Source organism: Dama dama, chromosome 30, assembly GCF_033118175.1.
Source record: "Dama dama isolate Ldn47 chromosome 30, ASM3311817v1, whole genome shotgun sequence".
Lineage (NCBI taxonomy): Eukaryota > Metazoa > Chordata > Mammalia > Artiodactyla > Cervidae > Dama > Dama dama.
This window is the reverse complement of record NC_083710.1, coordinates 74927328-74954240: the sequence shown is the minus strand read 5'-3', so window position 1 is coordinate 74954240 and position 26913 is coordinate 74927328. Positions and strand designations below refer to the sequence as shown.

The 26913-nt window shown below is 38.3% G+C and overlaps 1 protein-coding gene across 3 annotated transcripts in view; it reads left to right on the top strand.

Annotated features, from left to right (window-relative positions):
• The window catches only part of LOC133049412 (ATP-binding cassette sub-family C member 4-like), a 193316-nt gene that overhangs the window by 140717 nt on the left and 25686 nt on the right, over positions 1-26913 (top strand). For all 3 annotated transcript variants that reach the window (XM_061133403.1, XM_061133401.1, XM_061133402.1), the window contains exons 26-29: positions 1446-1601; positions 9054-9143; positions 15216-15388; positions 15824-15929. In XM_061133403.1, coding sequence (XP_060989386.1) covers positions 1446-1601; positions 9054-9143; positions 15216-15388; positions 15824-15929 — 525 coding nt within the window. The remainder of the gene's footprint in view (positions 1-1445; positions 1602-9053; positions 9144-15215; positions 15389-15823; positions 15930-26913) is intronic.

The window sequence follows — 26913 nt, the reverse complement described above, 5'->3', positions numbered from 1 at the left end:
TGACATTTTACCATAAGGTACAAAATGGCAACCAAAATAAATCAACTGAAGTCTGTTTTGTTATGTGTGTATTTTTTAGTCCCTCAGTCGTGTCTGACTCTTATATTTAATTTCTATAAATTCTTTTTTTAATGTCATTATTGATTTTACAGATTATATGTGACAATCCCAACATATAATCTGTCCTCAGAAAGGTCTGACTTCTCTGTTTAAAGGATTGAGTTTTTTAAATTTACTGAATTAATTTGCAAATGATTGAAAGCATGTCTTACATCCCTCACTGACTCCAGATTCTTAACCAGAAATGAAATTATCTCTTGGGAAGCTTCCACCAGGAATCATCAGTTGGGCAAACTCATTGGTTTAAAAAAAAAAAAGTCAGTTTCTGCATACATGTTTGAATGCATTCAGCTAAAAGCTAGCTTTCGCAACAGTTTCATTCTTCAGCAGGATTTTGCCTGCTTTCTTAACTCATACCTGCTTAGTCTGTCTGACTCTGCAACCTCATGGACCGTAGCCTGCCGGGCTCCTGTCTATGCTTTATGTTGATCTTTGAATATACTGTTAGTGCACTTAATTTCTCTTTGTTTTGGTTTGAATAAATAGACTGATATGTCACATGTGTCTTTCTAAGATGTGATTGTATCAACTGGTTTTTAAAATCGCTTTTGAAGTGCTGAGATGAAAGGTTCCATATAAATAGCAAATGTTAATTATATTGTTAATCTCATTATGTGAATTTTGCCTATTGGCTGCTGCCCATTAAGACAGTGAGACCTGCGTTTTACAATTGCAAGATGTTTCCTTCAAGGACAGAGAATTTAAGTGACTTAGTTTTTCTACCAAAAAAATTCCTCTCGAATAATAGAGCCCTCAGAAAATGAACAGTTATTTTGTGTATAACACTTCTGCCTTGTTGACATTGCTGTAAAATTATCCACATAATTCTCATAGTAGTATATTCTCATAGTATTCTCATAATTCTCAGAGTAGAAATACTCCAACATTAGGAATAAAGATAATTTAAACTTAATTTTTATGGCTCACTTAGGAGACTGCTGGCTTTTCACTGCCTATCGATCGATTCTGTTATTTTTAACTCTTATTTGAACCATGGGGTCTCAACTAGGGGACATTTGTCAATGTCTGATTTTTGATTGCCACAATGTGGGGAGTGTTTCTGGTTTCTAGTGGTTAGACTCTAAGATACTACTGAAAACCCTACAATATGCAGGATATTGGGCATATATCCAGACAAAACCAACTATAATTAATTATCCCCCAATAATGAATTATCTGGCCCCAAATTTCAACAGTTGCCATGACTGAGAAATGTTTAGACAACATTCTACATAGAACTTTAAAAATTCTTCCTCAACTGGCAGGGTTTCTTCTAGGTTTGTTGCATGTTGTTAATTCTTAATCCCTTCTGGATCTCATTACAGGTTGGCATTGTGGGAAGAACAGGAGCTGGAAAAAGTTCTCTTTTTTCTTCAGTTTTTCGATTGTCAGAACCTGAAGGCTTTATTTGGGTTGATTATTGTTGGGTAGGAGATATTGGACTTCACAATTTAAGGAAGAAAATGTCAATCATATTACAGGTATGCACATCAGAGCATTCTCACATGTTCTTTTTATAAGGCATCTAAGTTTGATTGATTTTAATTTGATTTTTGTTTGTTTTTACATTGGATGAAAATTTTTATTCTTTTGCCCCCAATAGAGCATGTTTTTAACAGCAGGTATTTTCAATAGATATTCTCATCACATACCAGATTTTTAAAAATTATTTTATATTGAAATATAGTTGATGTACAATGTTGTGTTAGTTTCTGGTGTATAGCAAAGTGATTCAGTTGATTTAGTTGATATATCTATATATGTATATACATATATATACTTTTTCATATTCTTTTCCATTATGATTTATTTCAGTTTTCAGTTCAGTCACTCAGTCATGTCCAACTCTTTGTGACCCTATGGACTGCCTCATGCCAGGCTTCCCTGTTCATCACCAACTCTCGGAGATCACTCAAATTCATATGCATCGAGTCGGTGATGCCATCCACCCATCTCATCTTCTGTCATCCCTTCTCTTCCTGCCTTCAAAATTTCCCAGCATTAGGGTCTTTTCCAATGAGTCAGTTCTTTACATCAGGTGGCCAAAGTATTGGAGTTTCAGCTTCAGCATCAGTTCTTCCAATGAATATTCAGGTTTGATTTCCTTTAGGATGGACTGGGTGGATCTGTTTGCAGTCCAAGGGACTCTCAAGAGTCTTCTCCAACACCACAGTTCAAAAGCATCAATTCTTCGGTACTCAGCTTTCTTTATAGTCCAACTCTCACATCCATACATGACTACTGGAGAAACCATAGCTTTGACTATACAGACCTTTGTTGGCAAAGCACTGTCTCTGCATTTTAATATGCTGTCTAGGTTGGTCATAACTTTTCTTCCAAGGAGCAAGCACCTTTTAATTTCATGGCTGCAGTCACCATATGCAGTGATTTTGGAGCCCAAAAAGATAAAGTCTGCCACTGTTTCCATTGTTTCCCCATCTATTTGCTGTGAAGTGATAGGACTGAATGTCATGATCTTAGTTTTCTGAATGTTGAGTTTTAAGCCAACTTTGTCACTCTCCTCTTTCACTTTCATCAAGAGGTTCTTTAGTTCCTCTTCACTTTCTGCCATAAGGGTGGCGTCATTGCATATCTGAGGTGATTGATATTTCTCCTGGCAATCTTGATTCCAGCTTGTGCTTCATCCAGCCCTGCATTTTGTATGATGTACTCTGCATATAAGTTAAATAAGCAGGGTGACAATATACAGCCTTGACATACTCCTTTTCTGATTTAGAACCAGTCTTTTTTTTCCATGTCCAGTTCTAACTGTTGCTTCTGCACATGCACATAAATTTCTCAGAAGGCAAGCAAGGTGGTCTGGTATTCCCATCTCTTGAAGAATTTTCCACAGTTTGTTGTGATCCACACAGTCAAAAGGCTTTGGTGTAATCAATAAAGCAGAAGTAGATGTTTTTCTGGATATGATGATTTATTACAGGATATTAAATATACTTCCCTGTGCTGTACAGTAGGACATTGTTGTCTATACACTGTGTACATAAAATTTCAATCTGTGAATCCCACACTCTCAGTCCATCCCTCCCCAACCACTCCATTCCTGTGGCAACCATAAGTCTGTTCTCTCTGGCTGTGAGTCTATTTCTGTTTTGTAGATAAGTTCATTTTTGTCATACTTTAAATTCCACATATAAGTGATATCATATGATGTTTGTCTTTTTGACTTATTTCACCTATTATGGTAGTCTCTAGGTCCATCAATGTTGCTGAAAATGGCATTATTTCATTTGTTTTATGGCTGAGTAGCATTTCATCACATATATATATATTCCAATATCAAAGAAAGGCAATGCCAAAGAATGCTCAAACTACCGCACAAATCTCACCTGCTAGTAAAGTAATGCTCAAAATTCTCTAAGCCAGGCTTCAGCAATACATGAACCGGGAACTTCCAGATGTTCAAACTGGTTTTAGAAAAGGCAGAGGAACCAGAGATCAAATTGCCAACATCTGCTGGATCATCAAAAAAGCAAGAGAGTTCCAGAAAAACATCTATTTCTGCTTTATTGACTATACTAAAGCCTTTGACTGTGTGGATCACAATAAACTGTGGAAAATTCTGAAAGAGATGGGAATACCAGATCCAAGAGTTTGAGTAAGATAGGTGTTAGCTCTTCTCTAAATTTTTGGTAGAATTCAGCTGTGAAGCCATCTGGTCCTGGCCTTTTGTTTGCTGGAAGATTTCTGATTACAGTTTTGATCTTCAAGCCTGTGATGTGTCTGTTAAGATCTTCTATTTTTTTTTGGTTCTGTTTGGAAAGTTATACTTTTCTAAGAATTTGTCCATTTCTTCCAAGTTGTCCAATTTATTGGCATAGAGCTGCTGGTAGTAGTCTCTTATGATCCTTTGTATTTCAGAGTTGTCTGTTGCGATCTCTCCATTTTCATTTCTAAGTTTGTTGATTTGGTTCTTCTCCCTTTGTTTCTTGATGAGTCTGGCTAACAGTTTGTCAATTATATTTACCTTTTCAAAAAACCAGCTTTTAGCTTTGTTGATTTTTGCTATAGTCTCTTTTGTTTCTTTTGCATTTATTTCTGCCCTAATTTTTAAGATTTCTTTCTTTCTACTAACCCTGGGGTTCTTCATTTCTTCCTTCTCTAGTTGGTTTAGGTGTAGAGTTAGGTTATTCATTTGACTTTTTTCTTGTTTCTTGAGGTAAGTCTGTAGTGCTATAAACCTTCCCCTTAGCACTGCTTTTACAGTGTTCCATAGGTTTTGGGTTGTTGTATTTTCATTTTCATTCATTTCTATGCATATTTTGATTTCTTTTTTGATTTTTTCTATGATTTGTTGGTTATTCAGAAATGTGTTATTTAGCCTCCATATGTTGGAATTTTTAATAGTTTTTTTTTTTTTTCTTCCTGTAATGGAGATCTAATCTTACTGCATTGTGGTCAGAAAAGATGACTGGAATGATTTCAATATTTTTGAATTTGCCAAGGCTAGATTTATGGCCCAGGATGTGATCTATTCTGGAGAAGGTTCTGTGTGCACTTGAGAAAAAGGTGAAATTGATTGTTTTGGAGTGAAATGTCCTGTAGATATCAATTAGGTCTGGCTGGACCATTGTGTCATTTAAAGTTTGTGTTTCCTTGTTAATTTTCTGTTTAGTTGATCTATCCATAGATGTAAGTGGGGTATTAAAGTCTCCCACTATTATTGTGTTATTGTTAATTTCCCCTTTCATTCCTGTTAGCATGTGCCTTACATATTGCAGTGCTCCTATGTTGAGTGCATATATATTTATAATTGTTGTATATTCTTCTTGGATTGATCCTTTGATCATTATGTAGTGTCCTTCTTTGTCTCTTTTCACAGCCTTTATTTTAAAGTCTATTTTATCTGATATGAGTATTGTGACTCCTGCTTTCTTTTGGTCTCCATTTGCCTGAAATATTTTTTTCCAGCCCTTCACTTTCAGTCTGTATGTGTCCCTTGTTTTGAGGTGGGTCTCTTGTAGACAGCATATATAGGGGTCTTGCTTTTGTATCCATTCAGCCAGTCTTTATCTTTTGGTTGGGGCATTCAACCCATTTACATTTACGGTAATTATTGATAAGAATTGTCCCATTGCCATTTGCTTTGTTGTTTTGGGTTCGCGTTCATACAACGTTCCTGCATTTCCTGTCTAGAGAAGATCCTTTAGCATTTGTTGAAGAGCTGGTTTGGTGGTGCTGAATTCTCTCAGCTTTTGCTTGTCTGTAAAGCTTTAAATTCTCCTTCGTATCTGAATGATATCCTTGCTGGATACAGTAATCTGGGTTGTAGGTTATTTTCTTTCATTACTTTAAGTATGTCCTGCCATTCCCTTCTGGCCTGAAGGGTTTCTATTGATAGATCAGCTGTTATCCTTATGGGAATCCCTTGTGTGTTATTTGTTGTTTCTCCCTTACTGTTTTTAATATTTGTTCTTTGTGTTTGATCTTTGTTAATTTGATTAATATGTGTCTTGGGGTGTTTCACCTTGGGTTTATCCTGTTTGGGACTCTCTGGGTTTCTTGGACTTGTTTTACTATTTCCTTCCCCATTTTAGGGAAAATTTCAGCTATTATCTCCTCGAGTATTTTCTCATGGCTTTTCTTTTTGTCTTCCTCTTCTGGGACTCCTATGATTTGAATGTTGGGGCATTTCATGTTGTCCCAGAGGTCCCTGAGGGTTTCCTTGTTTCTTTTGATCCTTTTTTCTTTTTTCCTCTCTGCTTCATTTATTTCCACCATTTTATCTTCAGTTATCCTATCTTCTGCCTCCATTATTCTACTGTTGGTTCCCTCCAGAGTGTTTTTGATCTCATTTATTGAATTATTCATTTTTAATTGACCCTTTTTTATTTCTTCTAGGTCCTTATTAAACATTTCTTGCATTTTCTCAATCTTTGTCTCCAGACTATTTATCTGTAACTCTATTTTGTTTTCAAGATTTTGGATCATTTTTATTATCATTATTCTAAATTCTTTTTCATGTAGATTCCCTATATCCTCCTCTTCTGTTTGTCTTGGTGGGCATTTTTCATGTTCCTTTACCTGCTGGATATTTCTCTGCCTTTTCATGTTGGACAATTGGCTTGTCAAGGTTTCCTGGTTAGGGAAGCTTGCGTTGGTGTTCTGGTTTGTGGAGCTGGATTTCTTCTCTCTGGAGTGCAATGGAGTGTCCAGTAGTGAGTTTTGAGATGGATCTATGGGTTTGGTGTGACTTTGTGCAGCCTGTATATTGATGCTCAGGGCTACATTCCTGCATTGCTGGAGAATTTGCCTGGTTTGTCTTGCTCTGGAACTTATTGGATCTTGGATGGTGGTTGGTTTCAGTGTAGGTATGGAGGCTTTTGGATGATCTCTTATTAATTAATGTTCCCTGTAGTCAAGAGTTCTCTGGTGTTCTCAGGTTTTGGGCTTAAGCCTCTTGCCTCTGGATTTCAGTCTTATTCTTCCAGTAGCCTCAAGACTTCTCCATCCATACAACACTGATAACAAAACTTCTAGGTTAATGGTGAAAGGATTCTCCACAGTGAGGGAAATGCTGAGAGGTTCATAGAGTTACATGAAGAAGAGGAAAGGGAGGAAGGAGATAGAGGTGAGCAGGAGGAGAAAAGGGGGGAGTCAAGAGAAGAGAGACAGATCTAGGCAGTACTCTATTCCCTAAGTGTTCTCTGAAGCCCAGAACACCCACAGAGATTCACAGAATTGGATTGAGAAGAGAAGGGGCAGGGAGGAAATAGAGGTGATCCGGGGGAGAAAAAGGAGAGTCAAAAGGGGGAGAGAGTAATTAAACTAGTAATCCCACTCCTGAGTAAAAATGGGTACTAAAGGTTGGATTCTTAAATGTCCAAAATTGATATCAAATACTGAAAAACAAAGATTAAAAATCTAGAGTAGAGGTTAGACTCTTAAAAATACAATATTAAAAAAAAACACAAAATAATTTAAGAAATATATATGAAGTTTGCTTTAAAAATAGGGTCCTTTTTTTTTTTTGCAAGGTTATAGTGGGTTATAAAAATGAAAATTAAGGAGTAATAGAGGAGTAATAGAGGACTTAAAAAAAAGAAAAGAGAAAAAAATTTTTTTCTAATAAAAAAAAATTAATAATAGTAAAAATATATCTAGGAATTTCTCTGGAGCTGTTGTGGGCAATGTGGGTTCAGCATAGTTTCAGATAGCTCTTTGTTCCAGTTTACACTTCTCAATATCTATAGGCCCCTTCCAGTGTAGTTGGTGTTAACTACAGGGATTTTAATCTGTTGTACCTATCCCTTCTAAAGTGGTTCCCTTTGTTTATTTGGCTTCTGTTTGCAGGCCTCTTCAGTGTCTAATTTCTGCCCTGACACAAGTGGGCAGAGGTGGTCTCTTGTTTAGGTTCGCTCGTTCAGTCGTGCTGTGGGGCGGGAGGGGCACTGCAAACAAATATCACTGGCGTGTGTGGGGAGCACTCGCAGTGTTCCAGCCACACTGGGTTTGCCCCCACTCATGACCTGTGCTTTCCCCGTCTACACTGCTCAGGCTCCGGGTTGCTCTACAGGTAGCTGGCCCTGAGATGTGTGCACTTCCCAGGCCTAAGCCACTCAGGTTCAGGTTTTCGGGTACTCCACAATGGTGCAGACTTTGTTGGGCCTGCATTTTGTGCTTTCCCAGTCGGAGCAGCTCAGGGAACCAGGAGTTTGATGAGCGCACTCTCCCCCGGTGCAGTGCGCCTTATTCCCTCCGCGGTCCCAGCCTCAGTTTCTAGGTGTGCTGGTCTGGTGCGCCTTGTGAGCTGATTTCTGGCTGCGACCCTCCGGCAGATGTCAACCATCCAGAATCTCAGGAAGTCTTTGGTTAGAGACTGGAAGCCTGTTTGCCGTTTGGTAGGAGATGCCATCTCTGGGGCCGAGTTTGCCCCTTTCCCCTCCCCCCTGCCTCCTGTCTCCAGCGGGGGATGGGTCTGTCCGTAGCCAGCTAGCTCTTCTCTGGTATTCGCTCAGTCCTTTGTTCCTAGGCAATGCTGCCCGCTCCTCTCCATTCAGCCCTCACTTGCTGGTGGCGGATGCGAGCGTCTGGGGTACTTTTCTGCTGGGAGTTGCTTTTAGGCATGTAATCTGTGGGTTTTATTTATTTTTCCTCCCAGTTAGGTTGCCCTCTGAGATTCAAAAACTTCCCTCAGACCCACTGGTGAGAAGGTTTCCTCGTGTTTGGAAACTTCCTCTATTAAGACTCCCTTCCCAGGATGTATCTCTGCCCCTAACTCTTTTGTCTCTCTTTCTATCTTTTATATTTTGTCCTACCTCCTTTCGAAGACAATGGGCTGCTTTTCTGGGTGCCTGATGTCCTCTGCTAGCAATCAGAAGTTGTTTTGTGGAGTTTGCTCAGCGTTCAAATGATCTTTCGATGAATTTGTAGGGGAGAAAGTGGTCTCACCATCCTACTCCTCCACCATCTTAGCTCCTCCCTCAGAATGTGCCTTTTTGCCTTCTCCCCATCTTTAGAGACCCTGGCCTCCATACCTGCCTGAATATTAACCCTTTCAAACCTCAACTAATCACGCTCTTGGTATTTCCTAGTATCACACCAGAACTGACAATTTTTCTAGTGCTGTTATTGTAAAAGTTATCAAATAATTATATCCTCATTTTTTTTTATTAAGTAGGTATTACCAGTGAGGCATTGAAAAAAATCAAATCTTCTTTTCTATTCTTCAGGTTTTTCTTAAGGTGACACACCTCAGCACTTTCTTTTGTTAGTGTTTAATGGTCCAGAGGATATTTTGCAGCACAGTTTATACAACTGAAAATTATTTTAGAGATACTGTTTTTGTAAACAGGCATTTGCAACCTTATTATTAAAGATTACAGTGAATTTTGATTTTTTCATTTTAATTCTGTAAGTACTGGTATAAAATGGATGAAGTTGACTAATAACATTTACTATTTTGGTTTATTTAGGAACCTGTTTTATTCACGGGAACAATGAGGAAAAATCTGGATCCTTTTAATGAACATACAGAAAAGGAACTGTGGAATGTCTTAGAAGAGGTAATTTATTAAATGTCATTATTTTGTTAGCATCAGTATATCTGTGTGTACATTTATAGCACTGCAGGCAATTAAAGTGGAGCTTATGCGTGTAACTGACTTTGTTTACCTCCTAGCAGGCCATTGATGACCTGTGTATTGATGATGATGAAAAGCAAGAATACAATGCCTCATATTTCCACTGTAGCCTTTCCCCTAGAATCCAAAGCAACTAGACACATTGCCTTGACTTTGTGTTGTGTTGTGTTCAGTTCCACAGCCATGTTTGACTCTTTGGGACTTCATGGACTGCAGCATGCTAGGCCTCCCTGTCCTTCACTATCTTCCAAAGTTTGTCCAAGTTCATGTCTATTGCATCAGTGATGCTATCCAGCCATCTCACCCTCTGATGCCCTCTTCTGCTCTCAATCTTGCCCAGTATCAGGGACTTTTCCAATGAGTTGGCTGTTCGCATCAGGTGACTAAAATACTGGAGCTTCATCTTCAGCATCAGTCCTTCCAATGAGTATTCAGGGTTGATTTCCCTTAAGATTGACTGGTTTGATCTCCTTGCTGTCCAAGGAATCTTCTCTAGTACCACAGTTCGGAGGTGTCAATTCTTTGGTGCTCTACCTTCTGTGTCCAGCTCTCACAACCATACGTGACCACTGGGAAGATCATAGCTTTGACTATAGCAGAGCACTAAACTAAAATTTTAAATTATGGGTTCAAATTCTATTGGTGACCTAGTAAATTAATTATTCTAATTCCCCTGTAATATTCATTTTATTACTCTGGTATTAGGGAACAGCTACTAAGTGAAGATAATAATAGCTTTTCATTATTAACTGAAAGATAAATGAGATCATACTACTAATAGTGTGACGTTTCATAAGTGTTTATAAGGGTAAATTATACAGTTGAAATGTGATAATAATTATATATTGACTGCTATTTTAATGCTGCAGAGGAAATGCAAGTAATAGAACCCTGGAGCTTTAGCAAAATTTTTACAGTTTTAAGTTCATTTCTAGAAGATGTTTTATTTGTCTAGTGTCCCTTTGGACAACTTCTTTGAATCTCCTCACTATTTCATGAAATGGATTTTGAGTGTTAAGGTGTTGTTGGTTGGTATATTTTAATATAAGTTATTTTGTGTATTTGCCCCAGTTTTGTAAATTGATTCTAAGCTACTTACGGCAGAAAATATATCTCAGCCTCTCAACTATAGACAGATTTTAAACCCTCATAGGACTTAGCTCAGTCTTCTGCTTTTAAAAAGTAAGCACTTAATAAGTACTTAATGTTTGATTGATCTCTTCAGTTCATAGAAGCATGGCTTATTTCTCTCAAAACAAAAATGTTTTTTGTTTTTTTCCCACAAATCCCAATGACACAGTGTTGTTGTTTTGAATTGATACTTTTTGTCATTTAGTGTCACCCTTTCAGTGGTAGCTCTCAAATCTGTAATACACAGATGAATTTGACTGTGAACAAGTCAACTTGAAGGCCTGACAATCTCCTGCCAATATTTCTGGTTTTTGAAGGATGTCAGCACTGAGTCTTCACACACCCACCCTGCTTTCTAGCAACTGTGAGGATTTTATGCTCTTAAATCATGTCGATTGCTTCACCTTCTTGAGAAGCAGTAGACCTCTGATTTCATTTAAGTCAGTGAGTCTTTCTACAATGAAATTCTAGAAGAGAAGAGGTAGAGCAGTTAACCATCAAATATAAAGACATATGGGAGGATCCACTTCTAGTGAACTCAGATGAAAAGTTTAGTGATGAGATTAGTACACACCTTTCAAAAAACTAGAAGTATTGGTAACTTATTTTCCAATTTGTTTCCAAGCTTGAGATCTCTCTTTACAGATCCTCCAGTAGTAAAATTGCTATTGAATTTTAGAACACATTGTTCTATGGACAGTGAAGAAACTTTAATTGTGAGATAAATCCTTTGAAAAGCTATCTTAGAACTTGGCTCTAACTTATATTTAATTCATCTGTAGGAGCCAAAATCAAAATAAAATGTAGTAGCCTCTGAATTCTAATAATGATGAAGTGCTGGAAGGGGTCGACAATACTAAGATATACCTTTATATAAAGTACATTTGGAAATTTCTGTAAATAGAAATAAACATGAGTTTATTTCACAAAATGAAGTGTGTGGTTTCCATATGCCACTTCCAGAAGTGGTCCTGTTACTTTAGTGCTATTTCTTAGGGAGGAATCATCCCATCATTGTATTTCTCTAGGAATTGTTCCTTTATGACTTTTATGTGATAGTCTAATTTTTAGAATATCTACTAAATCTTTCATTGATAAACATGCAAATGTCATAAAGAAATACTTCCTATAGTAACAGAGTGATGAGATGATTTGTCAGTCTAAGAAGTATCACTCAAGCAAAGAGGTCAAATTTTAGGTGGATTAACACCCCCAGTTATTGGTTTATAAGTGATGCCAAACAAATGGAAAATGTGAACCCTAACTCAGAGTCTTCCTGAGAGTAAGAGGGCGCCACTGCGTTTTCTTTTTTAAGAACTTCAGCTAAAAGTAAAAGAAGATTTTAAATTTATTTTTAAATCCTTAATTCTGTCTCTTCCTTCTCCCTTGACTGATTTTGACACTCAGAAGGGAGACAGTTTTATGAATGCTGCCCATCTCATCTTAGTTATTTTTTTCAAGGTATTCTGAAAATAATTTTTTTCAATTAATGATAAAGAGTTTACTGTAAATTGAAGAAAGTTCATCAGAAATTAATGCTGATTGGGACACCTAAAAAGCAAGGGCAGCTCTACCAATATAACATCAGTAGTGTCTGAAGATGAAGCACTTTATCTCTCAAAGGTTAAGGAATCATGGTAAATAAAACTCTGGAAAAGAAGGTACTATACATACATATATATTTAAAATAGTGACTGATTCACGTTGATGTATCATAGAGACCACTGCAACATTATAAAACAATTATCCTCTAGTTAAAACAAAAAAACAAACAAGAACTCTTGAAAATAATCAGCAGTATGTTGCTTCTGTTAAAAAAAGAAAACAGCTTTGATCCTGGAATAGACAACTAAGGAGGGCATACCTTATGAAAACTGTGAAGAAATAACACAGTTATGTTCGATGTTGATAGTATCTCTGTTAGGACACAAGTGTGTCTCATCACACAGAAAACCAAGATTCAGAAATCTGGGTGTCAGCAGCCTGTGCATCAGGAATCACATGATTCAATCCTGACTGTGGAGACAGCTCACATGTCCATTTCCTGGGGGCTTGCATTAGGTGAACAGGCTCCCCCATTACTTCCTTTTCTGCTGGTCCTGCTCTAGTGAAAGCTCTTCTCCATCTGTTGATTGCACTTCAGTGTCTCTTCCAACCCACACCAGCCTTTCTTTTTGAAAAGTAGGACGGTTCTACAAAATATGGAGACAATCTGACATCTCACAGTCTCCTGTGAGGGGCATTGGCACCTGGCTAGTAGATACAGTATATATAGTAGGTTACTCTGAAATCATGATAATAGAAATGGTTGTTTTATAAATTCAGATTATTACTTCCAGTTTTGCTGTAGCTTATTACTTCCCCAAGCTCAAAAACAATCTTAGGCATTTTGTACTGAGATATATAGTGTTCAATAGCATTATTCTCTCTGCTTTCCTTAAATTATACCTTTTAAAATGCCTTCCACAGTTTACATTATGATGTTATGGTATCTTGGATCCAGTTAATTGTTAGAAGAATATATTTTTTTACACTTCCATTTAGTAAGAAAATAGTATTATATATAAATTATCTGTATGGATTTGTTTCCTAATTTATAGGAACAGATGTCACAAGATAAGATGCACTTAACTTCATTCATACATCCAACAAATATTATTGAGAGACCTTTAGACAGGCATAGTTGCAGATTCTAGGATTATCACAGTCATCAAAATTGATAAAGTCTCTACCAGGTAGCTTAAACTCTTGTGGAGAAGAGGGAAAACCAGTCAATGCATGTGTAATAAATTCTCAGTGCTGATACATGTGAAAAAGAAAATAAAGCAGAACATGAAGAGAGGGTTTACTGGAAAACATTTTCACCTCACAAAAGCCTCAGTCCTTGTAGGCCAAAGTGGAAAACCTGAAGGAAAGTAAAAAAAAAAAAAAACAAAAAACAACCCCCCCCCGCCCCAAAACAGATTAGTGATGAGATATCATCCAAATTGAGAGCAAGTGTGAGATTATTTCTTTAAAGTTAAGACATTGGTCTTATGAAAGACCAATTTGATGTACAAAGATTACTAATGTCAGCTCAGAAGGAAAAGTGATAAAAGCTTTGCCACTGTCACACATTTGATTAGTCCCATCACTGGGTGCAGATGTATGAATTTGTTTCATAGATAGAATACTAAGTCCTCTTGCTTGTAATGGAGGAAAAGGGGTGACTAAGCTGACATCTTCCATTTTATAATTTTCACTACAAGCACTTGTATCACAATCAAAATCTTACCCTTTAGATTCTGTAAATATCAATACCATATTTAATCCCTAAATGAGAATTCCCTCTTTCTGAGCTTGAACTCCATCAGGAGCATAATTCAGGATCATATTCATAGAAATATTCCAGCATTTAGGATACCATGAAAATGTTGCCCTTTCACACCTGCTACTGCTGCTGCTAAGTCACTTCAGTCGTGTCCGACTCTTTGCGATCCCATGGACTGCAGCCTACCAGGCTCCTCCGTCCATGGGATTTTCCAGGCAAGAGTACTGGAGTGGGGTGCCATGCCTCCTCTGCTTTCACCCCTAGTGTTTTGTTATTTGACAGTGTAATTCTGGGTCCCTGCTCACTGGTCATCACTCATCACTCTGTTGGTCTCTTAATCTGAAGTATATTTACTTTTTGTTCTTTAACTTCAAGCATAGTCTGGGTTTGGTTCTTATTCCACAATATTTATCCAAAACAAATATATGTTGAAATGACTCCTACCAACCAGTGACCTTCAGATTATCTCTGGCAGTTAAAAGTTTGTGTTATATTATCTTATGATTACAATTTTTAATTTTTTTTTAATTGAAGGATAATTGCTTTACAGAATTTTGTGGTTTTCTGTCATACATCAACAAGAATCAGCCATAGGTACACTCATGTCCCCTCCCTCCCGAACCTCTCTCCCGTCTCCCTCCCCAGCCCACCCTTCAGCCTGTCACAGAGCCCATGTTTAGTTCCCTGAGCCATACAGCAAATTCCCACTGGCTATCTATTACAATATGGTATTGTAAACTTCTATGTTACTCTCTCCATACAACTCCCCTTCTTCTTCTTCCCCTCCCCCCATGTCCATAGGTCTGTTCTCTATGTCTGTTTCTCTAAACCTGGAGCCTATTATACAGAATGATTACAATTTTTTGACAGTAGATTAATATAAACACCACCCATACCCATGGTCTGGGGGAAATAAGATGTTATATTGTGTCCTGTTTTTCCTGAGTTTTCTCACTGCAAAACATTTATGACATTGAAGAAAATGCAGTTGACTGGTAAAATGACTATGGGATTAAATTCGGGAAGGAACCAAAGCCAAAATAGGCTCCAGGTTTAATAATATATGAGGTGCAGTTTGCCATTGTTTGAATTTGTATTTTTTCAAACCTTTAGATCTTCCAAAATGGTAAAGTACTGATAAGATTATATCTTTAGAGAACCATACTTCCTGCAATAATTTTGTTAGAAAATTTTTTCCCTTAGTGTACTAACACCTAGGCAAAATATACTTTGGAAAACTGTAAAGATCCTTTTAACTTTTCTGTTTCAATCAGATTGGGAGAAATAGCTTCATTTCTTGAGAAGCTTTCTTAACTAATCCCTGGTGGGATTTCTGATGGATGTCCCGTGTCAGGGATGGGGGGCACTGATATCTTTCTGTCCTGAGTTGACTCCACCATCTTTCTCAGTGAATGTTCCTGGGAAGGAGCTCTCCCCATCAGGTGGCTGTACATGTAAGATACATAAGTCCTGAGGACATCAAAACTCTAACGTAAGAAGCTTATCTCCTTCAGCAGAAATTTGTGTAGGAAAATGTTCTTTCTGTATCCCAGGTACAACTTAAAGAAACCATCGAAGGTCTTCCTGGTAAAATGGATACTGATTTAGCAGAAACAGGATCAAATTTGAGTGTTGGACAGAGACAACTGGTGTGTCTTGCCAGGGTTATTCTAAAGAAAAATCAGATATTGATTATTGACAAAGCCACATCAAATGTGGATCCAAGGTAAGGCGCTGAGGTCCATGAAACCTGGAATTTTTATTTTAACTGTGGTAAATGGAAAATGCTTGATGATGCTTAAAAATGTTTCTAAATGTTCTCTTTGTCCAAAAGGTATCTCTTGATAAGATTAATTCTAGAAAACAAAGAAAGAAACTAAAGCATGTTATATAGTATTAATACTGTTATGAGACTTCCTAAGAGAGCAAAATTCCTAAATCTAACTTCTCATAATTTCAAGCTTTCAAGGGAAGAATATTTCCCATTGTTTTATGAAAACTGTTAAATTTGTAAGCAGATTTTTTATACTTAGTTTTTTAGAAACAAGATTAAGTCATAAAGCATGGATTTTTAAAAATCATCATCATTATATATGATATTTTTGTCTTTAAGTCTGCTTTTCCTGTCTTTACTAACTAAATGGAACTTCTTTGATTCCAGAACTGATGAGTTAATTAAAAAAACAATCCATGAGAAATTTGCCCAGTGCATTGTGGTAACCATCACACACAGATTGAGCACCGTTGTTGACAGTGACATGATAATGGTAAGACCCTTACCTGTGGAATTTCAGTTATTTCCATTTTCGTTCAATTTTGCAATATATCCTTCCTTGTAAAACTTTATAGGAACCTCTAATAAGTTAACTTTCTCTTAATTTTTCTCATTCCTGACAATAACTTAACTTATACCTTCAGAATGTGCTATTAAATAATATATCCAATAATTTCATATTTTCATATTAAAAGTTTATTTACACTCATTTTTCTTAAAGATGGCCAACCATGAGAATATTCCAAATCTAAGATAAGTCTCCATATTTCAGAGTAGTAGAACATGGTCATTTTTACTATGCCACAGTTGTTTCATTATTTTTAGATTCCCATAACCAAAAAATGAGATCTTTGGGGATTCTCTGGCTCTACAGTGATCAGGACTTCATGCTCTCACTGCCAAGGTCAAGGTTTAATCCCTGGTTGGAGAACTAAGATCCCACAAGCCACATGGCATGGCAGATTTTTTAAAAAATAGTCTTTTATTTAGATTACCAGGATGCTGTTGATTAGAGTTGAAAAATTTCTTAGCTGTTGCTGTCAGAGGGGATTCCATGAGAAGAAAGGGCCTGGTGAGAAAAACAAAGTATTTTCACAGAAAACACTTAATAAAGGAAATATGTCACACAGCAGTTGGAGGGCTAGAAATGTTAGAAACACTGGGTTAATCATTTTAGCAGGCAGATACTGTCTCCTAGGACAGATCTCCAGACCCAAGTACTCAAGAGAGGCCCTAAAGAGTCGGTGCTCAGACCTCCATGGAGCAGTCACTGCGCAGGTGCTGGTGATATTTGTGAGGGAGCAGGAGGGGGCTGGTTCTCCACATGCTAATGGAACCTGGAATCTGGAGTCAGGTCCCACTGCTGAGGTGATGCTGCAGGATTAGCAGAAACTAGACAGTCTGTTTCTGGAGAAGGCAATAGCACCCCACTCCAGTACTCTTGCCTAGAAAATCCCATGGATGGAGGAGCCTGGTAAGCTGTGGTCCATGGGGTCGCTAAGAGTCAGACACAACTGAGTAACTTCACTTTTACTTTTCACTTTCATGCATTGGAGAAGGAAATGGCAACCCACTCCAGTGTTCTTGCCTGGAGAATCCCAGGGATGGGGGAGCCTGGTGGGCTGCCGTCCATGGGGTCGCACAGAATTGGACATGACTGAAGTGATTTAGCAGCAGTAGCAGACAGTCTGTTTGTTCTGTGACTCCCTCTAGTGCTCCCTACTGGTAGGATCTAACAAAGAGCCAGCTGGCCAAAAGTGAAAGTGAAAGTCACTGGGTCATGTCTGACTCTTTGTGACCCCATGGACTATACAGTCTATAGATTTCTTTAGGTCAGAATACTGAAGGGGGTAGCCTTTCCCTTCTCCAGGGGGTTTTCCCAACCTAGGATTAAACCTAAGTCTTCTGCATTGCAGGCTGATTCTTTACCAACTGAGCCACAAGGAAAGCCCAAGAATCCTGGGATGGATAGCCTATCCCTTCTCTACGGGATCTTCCCAGCCCAGGAACTGAACCAAGGTCTCCTGCACTGCAGGCAGATTCTTTACCAAATAAGCTATCAGGGGCAAAGTGTTTCTGAAATGTGATTTGCAAAGAGCCAAACTCTGCATCACTAAAGAATGTAGAAAGAAAGTTAGGTCAGGGCTGAGAGACTGTAGATAAACAACTAGCAAGTCTCTTACATAGTAGATCTGGACTCAGCACACAGAGCAGGCTCTAAGCTTTGGTGTTTGGATATCTGTCTAGTATCTTTCCTGCAATTTTGATTTGTTCTTTCTTCCTCAGAAATTTAGTATTTCCTTCCTTAGCTTTGTTTCCCTCCTTCCTCCCTCCCTTCCTTTTTCCTCTCTCTTTTCTAACTCTCTCTCTTTTTCTTTTCCCTCTGTTGCTGAATTTCAATAAATCTTAGGATGTGGATTTATAAAATGACAAGGAAAACCATTCCTCAGGGAGAAATCTTTGGCTGCAAATAAGCCCTAAGGAATTCAAGTTGTTTTCAAGCTAATTCCCAGCCTGTTGAAACAAGCTGATATTACTCATGTTACAGATGCTAACTACTGTCACAAGATCCTGCAGTATCCAGTGTTGCTGATTAGAGATGAAGTAAATAGATAAAGAAAGCCTGCACAGTGCTTAAGAGGCAGCAGAGTTAACTTTTATTTCAATGGTCTATACTAAACAGGTCAGTCAGTATATACTAAACAGGTAATAATCAGTAAAAAATGGTCAATAATACTCAAACTTCCTTATGTTCAGGGATAATGGAGCTGCCTCTTTTGACTTCTTGAGCAGTTCCGAGAATATCACCTCCCTCCCTACTCTGCATGCATTGTCAGGTGGGATCACCAGTGGGGACACTGAGTAGATACCAGATTGATAGCACCGAGACAGTGCCTATGGCCTCACTCCTCTGAGGTGGATGTACTTAGGGGTGAACTTTGGAGAGGCAAACGACAAAAGTAGGGCATCAGCAACCAATGGATGCCTAGATCCAAGCAGTGTCTGGTCACCTGAACTAAAACATCTCAGTCAGAAGCAGGCCTCTCCTGCAGAGTTTTGTGAGGGACCTGATGACATTCCATGATTTTAGGACAGTGACTTTGAAATGCCAATACTTTGCTTAGCATGAAGCATCCTTAGTCCTTTCTTTTTGTTCTTGAATGCTAATTGAAAAAGTAACCTTTGATTTCTACTCTTTACCTGTCACTTTGTTATTCTCATGCCTCAGCCTGATATTTTCAGTTCAGTTCAGTTCAGTCACTCAGCCGTGTCCAACTCTTTGTGACCCCATGAACCGCAGCACGCCAGGCCTCCCTGCCCATCACCAACACCTGGAGTCCACCCAAACCCATGTCCATTGAGTTGGTGATGCCATCCAACTATCTCATACTCTGTCATCCCCTACTCTTCCTGCCCTCAATCTTTCCCAGCATCAGGGTCTTTTCCAGTGAGTCAGCTCTTCACATCAGGTGGCCAAAGTATTGGAGTTCAGCTTCAACATCAGTCCTTCCAGTCAACACCTAGGGCTGATCTCCTTTAGGATGGACTGGTTGGATCTCCTTGCAGTCCAAGGGACTCTCAAGAGTCTTCTCCAACACCACAGTTCAAAAGCATCAAATTTTTGGCACTCAGCTTTCTTTATAGTCCAACTCTCACATCCATACATGACCACTGGAAAAACCATAGCCTTGAGTAGACGGACATTTGTTGGCAATGTAATGTCTCTGCTTTTTCCTGTGCTATCTAGGTTGGTCATAGCTTTCCTTCCAAGGAGTGAGCGTCTTTTAATTTCATGGCTGCAATCACCATCTGCAGTGATTTTGGAGCCCAGAAAAATAAAGTCTGACACTGTTTCTACTGTTTCCCCATCTATTTCCCATGAAGTGATGGGATCAGATGACATGATCCTAGTTTTCTGGATGTTGAGCTTTAAGCCAACTTTTTCACTCTCCTCTTTCACTTTCATCAAGAGGCTCTTTAGTTCTTCTTCACTTTCTGCCATAAGGGTGGTGTCATCTGCATATCTGAGGTTATTGATATTTCTCCTGGCAATCTTGATTCAAGGTTGTGCTTCCTCCAACCCAGCATTTCTCATGATGTACTCTGCATATAGGTTAAATAAGCAAAGTGACAATATACAGCCTTGACGTACTCCTTTTCCTATTTGGAACCAGTCTGTTGTTCCATATCCAGTTCTAACTGTTGCTTCCTGACCTGCATACAGATTTCTCAAAAGTCAGGTCAGGTGGTCTGATATTCCCATCTCTTTCAGAATTTTCCACAGTTTATTGTGATCCACACAGTTAAAGGCTTTTGCATAGTCAACAAAGCAAAAATAGATGTTTTTCTGGAACTCTCTTTCTTTTTTGATGATCCACTGGATGTTGGCAATTTGATCTCTGGTTCCTCTGCCTTTTCGAAAACCAGCTTGAACAAAGTTCACGGTTCATGTATTGCTGAAGCCTGGCTTGGAGAACTTTAAGCATTACTTTACTAGTGTGTGAGATGAGTGCAATTGTGCGGTAGTTTGAGCATTCTTTGGCATTGCCTTTCTTTGGGATTGGAATGAAAACTGACCTTTTCCAGTCTTGTGGCCACTCCTCAGTTTTCCAAATTTGCTGGCATATTGAGTGCAGCACTCTCCCAGCATCATGTTTTAGGATATTAAATAGCTCAACTTGTATTCCATCACCTCCACTAGCTTTGTTCGTAGTGATGCTTCCTAAGACAACTGCCCCCCAGAAACATACTTCTTCCACAAGGAATGAATGATGCTATGAAATTTCCCTTTTAAAACCCTTTGTCAAGCTTTAGAGGCAGCAACAGAAAGATGACTTGATCTGTAGTGCGAATAAATTCTTTGCTTCTAAATGTACCCTGGAGGTGTATTTTTGGGTTTTGGTATTACACCTTTCATGAAAGGAGCTTCCTGTTACTACCTAATTCTTATACAAGCTGTCACCTTGGAATGTAGCCTCTCTGGTGACTCAGATGGTAAAGAATCTGCCTGCAGTGCAGGAGACCTGGGTTTGATCTCTGGTTCAGGAAGATCCCCTAGAGAAGGGAATGGCAACCCTATCCAGTGTTCTTTCCTGCAAAATCCCATGGACAGAGGAGCCTGTTGGGCTACAGTCCATGTGGTCACAAGGAGTTGGACACAACTGAACAACCAAAACTTTCACTTTGGAATGTATGATTGGTTAAGGAAACAGTAAAAAAAGGACAGCATTTGCCAGACGTGTCAGCTGCTTAGTTCTAAGTCTTTATCTATCAGTGCTTGATCCATAGTTGTAAATGTCTAGTTCATAAGTATCTCCTTAATCAATCATCTTTGTTGTCATTATCAAAATATGTCCATGTGTTTAATGTTTTACTTACCAGTCAGTTCAGTTTAGTTCAGTTGCTCAGTCATATCTGACTCTTTGCAACCCCATGGACTGCAGCACGTCAGGCCTCCCTGTCCATCACCAACTCCAGGCATTTACTCAAACTCACGTCTATTGAGTTGGTGATGTGACCTCAGATTTAAGTCCTTAACCTAGTTTTACAAAACAATTTACAACCCGTCCCTCCCCACCTTTCTAGTTCTGTCCCTCTTTGCTCCCCCTCCTTCCTTCACAGCTGAAAGCACACTGACGGTCTTTCAGGTCTCCAAATGCAGTCCCTTACAGTGTGTCCTTTCTCAACTGTTGGTGGCTTAGATTAATGTCCCTGCAGTGGAAATTGTGAGATGGCTGGATTTGGGATAGTCAGTGAAGTGGAGCCACGTGATGGACTGAACATGGGATCTTAGGGGAGAGAAGGGAAATACAAGGGTTCTCTTTGGAGCCTATGATGATGACCTTGTTTTCCATGATGACCTTGCCCTTCACTGTGGAGCTGACCTTCCTATTCCTGTTTTGGGAGACCTTCAGTTTAAGGCTCTCTGGTCAAGTTCATCAGTAATGTCACAAGGAGATTCCAGGAGAAGATGTAAACCTGGCCACTTGTTTACATCTTAGTCTGACCTGGTTGTAGCTGCTGACTCCTCTGGTAGGAAGAGCAACAAGAGATATGCATCCTCCAGCTTCAGGGCTGGAGAATTGTCCTCTGTTCTACACCCACCCCAGCTGTAAACCTTGTATTTTTTTCTAAAGCTTTGGATTACCAGTCGACTTTCAATCAGCAAAAACACCATAAATATTGTTTTTCTCAAAACTTTGACTTTCGAGGAACCTGTTTTTCTTGATTGCTTTAGAAATACAGGAATATGGGGGATGGATAAATTAGGAATTTGGGATTAATAGATACCCACTACTACATATAAACAACATGATCTACTCTATAGCACAAGTAAGTATTTTCAATATCTTATAATAACTTGTAATAGATAAAAATCTGAAAAAATATATAATCTCTCTATATATATTTATATATGTACAACTGAATCACTTTGCTGTGTACTTGAAACATTATAAATCAGCTATACTTCAATTTAAAAAAAGAGTAAAAAGAAATATAGGCATATCTTGTTTTACTCTACTTCACAGATACTGACTTTTTTTTTTTTAACAAATTGGATGTTTGTCACAACCCTACATCAAGTAAGTCTATTGGTGCCATTTTTTAAAAACAACATTTGCTCACCCCAAGTCTCTGTGTCACATTTTGCTAATTCTCACAATATTTCAAAGTTTTTCACTATCATTACTTGTTTATGGTGATCTGTGCCCAGTGAACTTTAATGTTACTACTATAACTTACTGAAGGCTCAGATGATGATTAGCATTATTGAGCAGTAGAATATTTTTAAATTAAGATCTGCACATTGTTATTTTCATTCACAATGCTATTACAGACTTGATAGGCTACAGTGTAGTACAAATTTAACTTCTTTATGCTCTGGAAAACCAGGAACTTTATGAGACACTTTATTGTGATATTCACTTCACTGTGGTGTTCTGAAACTGAATCCGCAATATCTCCAAGTTTCCTTTCCAGAAATCAAGTGATTATCTGTTCCAAAAGCTTTGAGGACATAAGTCAATGAGCTGTAAAGCCTAATAATGCTCGACAGGGCAGGCAGCCAGGTAGGGGGAGTGATTGGGTAAGTGATAGATGCTGATGAAGGGCATAATCCACAGTGTTGTCCCTATGGTCATATATTTCCAAGTGCTTTTGTTGTTGTGCAGTCACTCAGTTGCGTCTGACGGCCAGCCCATGGACTGTAGCACTCCAGGCTTCCCTGTCCTTCACTATCTCCCACAGTTTGCTCAAACTCATGTACCTCAAGTCGGTGATGCCATCCAACCATCTCATCCTCTGTCATCCCCTTCTCCTGTTGCCCTCAATCTTTTCCAGCATCAGGGTCTTTTCTAATGAGTCAGCTTTTTGCATCAGATGGCCAGGTATTGGAGTTTCAGCTTCAACATCAGTCCTTCCAATGAATATTCAGGGGTGATTTCCGTTAGGATTGACTGGTTGGATCTCCTTGCAGTCTGAGGGACTCTCAAGAGTCTTCTCCAGCACCACAGTTTGAAAGCATCAATTCTTGTGCACTCAAGTCTTCTTTGGTCCAACTCTAACATCTGTACATGACTACTTGAAAAACCATAGATTTGACTATACGGAACTTTGTCAGCAAAGTGATGTCTCTGCTTTTGAACACACTGTCTAGATTTGTCATAACTTTTCTTCCAAAGAGCAAGCGTCTTTTAATTTCATGGCTGCAGTCTCCTCTGCAGTGATTTTGGAGCCCCAGAAGATAAAATCTGTCACTTTTTCCATTGTTTCCCCATCTATTTGCTATGAAATGATGGGACCAGATGCCATGATCTTAGTTTCCTTTTTTATTTTTTTTTAATTTATTTTTATTAGTTGGAGGCTAATTACTTTACAATATTGTAGTGGTTTTTGCCATACATTGACATGAATCAGCCATGGATTTACATGTGTTCCCCATCCCGATCCCCCCTCCCACCTCCCTCCCCATCCCATCCCTCTGGGTCTTCCCAGTGCACCAGCCCCGAGCACTTATCTCATGCATCCAACCTGGGCTGGTGATCTGTTTCACCCTTCATAGTATACTTGTTTCAATGCTTTTCTCTCACAACATCCCACCCTCGCCTTCTCCCACAGAGTCCCAAAGTCTGTTCTGTACATCTGTGTCTCTTTTTCTGTTTTGCATATAGGGTTATCATTACCATCTTTTTAAATTCCATATATATGCATTAGTATACGGTATTGGTCTTTAACTTTCTGGCTTACTTCACTCTGTATAATGGGCTCCAGTTTCATCCATCTCATTAGAACTGATTCAAATGAATTCTTTTTAATGGCTGAGTAATATTCCATGGTCTATATGTACCATAGCTTCCTTATCCATTCATCTGCTGATGGGCATCTAGGTGGCTTCCCTGTCCTGGCAATTATAAACAGTGCTGCGATGAACATTGGGGTACACGTGTCTCTTTCAGATCTGGTTTCCTCAGTGTGTATGCCCAGGAATGAGATTGCTGGCTCATATGGAAGTTCTATTTCCAGTTTTTTAAGGAATCTCCACATTGTTCTCCATAGTGGCTGTTTTAGTTTGCATTCCCACCAACAGTGTAAGAGGGATCCCTTTTCTCCACACCCTCTCCAGCATTTATTGCTTGTAGACTTTTGGATAGCAGCCATCCTGACTGGCATGTAATGGTACCTCATTGTGGTTTTGATTTGCATTTCTCTGATAATGAGTGATGTTGAGCATCTTTTCATGTGTTTGTAAGCCATCTGTATGTCTTCTTTGGAGAAATGTCTGTTTAGTTCTTTGGCCCATTTTTTGATTGGGTCATTTATTTTTCTGGAATTGAGCTACAGGTGTTGCTTGTATATTTTTGAGATTAATCCTTTGTTGCTTCATTTGCTATTATTTTCTCCCATTCTGAGGGCTGTCTTTTCACCTTGCTTATATTTTCCTTTGTTGTGCAGAAGCTTTTAAGTTTCATTAGGTCCCATTTGTTTATTTTTGCTTTTATTTCCAATATTCTGGGAGATAGGTCATAGAGGATCCTGCTATAATTTATGTCGGAGAGTGTTTTGTCTATGTTGTCCTCTAGGAACTTTATAGTTTCTGGTCTTACATTTAGATCTTTAATCCATTTTGAGTTTCTTTTTCTGTATGCTGTTGGAAAGTGTTCTAGTTTTATTCTTTTACAAGTGGTTGACCAGTTTTCCCAGCACCACTTGTTAAAGAGGTTGTCATTTTTCCATTGTATACCCTTGACTCCTTTGTTGAACATAAGGTGTCCATAGGTATGTGGATTTATCTCTGGGCTTTCTATTTTGTTCCATTCATCTATATTTCTGTCTTAGTGCCAGTACCATACTGTTTTGATGACTGTGGCTTTGTAGTAGAGCCTGAAGTCAGGCTGCTTGATTCCTCCAGTTCCATTCTTCTTTCTCAAGATTGCTTTGGCTATTCGAGGTTTTTTTGTATTTCCATACAAATTGTGAAATTATTTGTTCTAGTTCTATGAAAAATACCGTTGGTAGCTTGATAGGGATTGCATTGAATCTATAGATTGCTTTGGGTAGTATAGTCATTTTGACAATATTGATTCTTCCAATCCATAAGCACGGTATATTTCTCCATCTGTTTGTGTCCTCTTTGATTTCTTTCATCAGTATTTTATAGTTTTCTATATATAGGTCTTTCGTTTCTTTAGGTAGATATACTCCTAAGTATTTTATTCTTTTTGTTGCAATGGTGAATGGTATTGTTTCCTTCATTTCTCGTTCTGTTTTCTCATTGTTAGTGTATAGGAATACAGGGATTTCTGTGTGTTAATTTTATATCCTGCATAATTACTGTATTCATTGATTAGCTCTAGTAATTTTCTGGTAGAGTCTATAGGGTTTTCTATGTAAAGACAAAGACTGGCTGAATGGATACAAAAACAAGACCCCTATATATGCTGTCTACAACAGATCCACCTCAAAACAAGAGACACATACAGACTGAAAGTGAAGGGCTGGAAAAAAATATTTCACACAAACGGAGACCAAAAGAAAGCAGGAGTTGCAATACTCATATCAGATAAAATAGACTTTAAAATAAAGGCTGTGAAAAGAGGCAAAGAAGGACACTACATAATGATCAAAGGATCAATCCAAGAAGAAGATATAACAATTATAAATATATATGCACCCAACATAGGATCACTGCAATATGTAAGGCAAATGCTAACAGGAATGAAAGGGGAAATTAACAATAACACAATAATAGTGGGAGACTTTAATACCCCACTGACACCTATGGATAGATCAACCAAACAGAAAATTAACGAGGAAACACAAACTTTAAATGACACAATGGTCCAGCTAGACCTAATTGATATCTATAGGACATTTCACCCTAAAACAATTAATTTCACCTTTTTCTCAAGTGCACACGGAACCTTCTCCAGAATAGATCACATTCTGGGCCATAAATCTAGCCTTGGTAAATTCAGAAAAATTGAAATCATTCCAGTCATCTTTTCTGACCACAATGCAGTAAGATTAGATCTCCATTACAGGAAAAAAAAAAAAAAAAAAAAAAACTATCAAAAACTCAAACATATGGAGGCTAAATAACATGCTTCTGAATAACCAACAAATCATAGGAAGAATCAAAAAAGGAATCAAATATGCATAGAAATGAATGAAAATGAAAACACAACAACCCAAAACCTATGGGACACTGTAAAAGCAGTGCTAAGGGGAAGGTTCATAGCAATACAGGCTTACCTCAAGAAATAAGAAAAAAGTCAAATAAATAACCTAACTCTACACCTAAAGCAACTAGAGAAGGAAGAAATGCAGAAACCCAGGTTAGTAGAAGGAAAGAAATCTTAAAAATTAGGGCAGAAGTAAATGAAAAAGAAACAAAAGAGACGATAGCAAATATCAACAAAGCTAAAAGCTGGTTTTTTGAAAAGGTAAATATAATTGACAAACTGTTAGCCAGACTCATCAAGAAACAAAGGGAGAAGAACCAAATCAACAAAATTAGAAATGAAAATGGAGAGATCGCAACAGACAACTCTGAAATACAAAGGATCATAAGAGACTACTACCAGCAGCTCTATGCCAATAAAATGGACAACTTGGAAGAAATGGACAAATTCTTAGAAAAGTATAACTTTCCAAACTGAACCAGGAATAAACAGAAAATCTTAACAGACCCATCACAAGCCCGAAGATCGAAACTGTAATCAGAAATCTTCCAGCAAAAAAAAGCCCAGGACCAGATGGCTTCACAGGTGAATTCTACCAAAAATTTAAAGAGCTAACACCTATTTTACTCAAACTCTTCCAGAAAATTGCAGAAGAAGGCAAACTTCCAAACTCATTCTATGAGGCCACCATCACCCTAATACCAAAACCAGTCAAAGATGCCACAAAAAAAGAAAATGATAGGCCAATATCACTGATGAATATAGATGCAAAAATCAACAAAATTCTAGCAAACA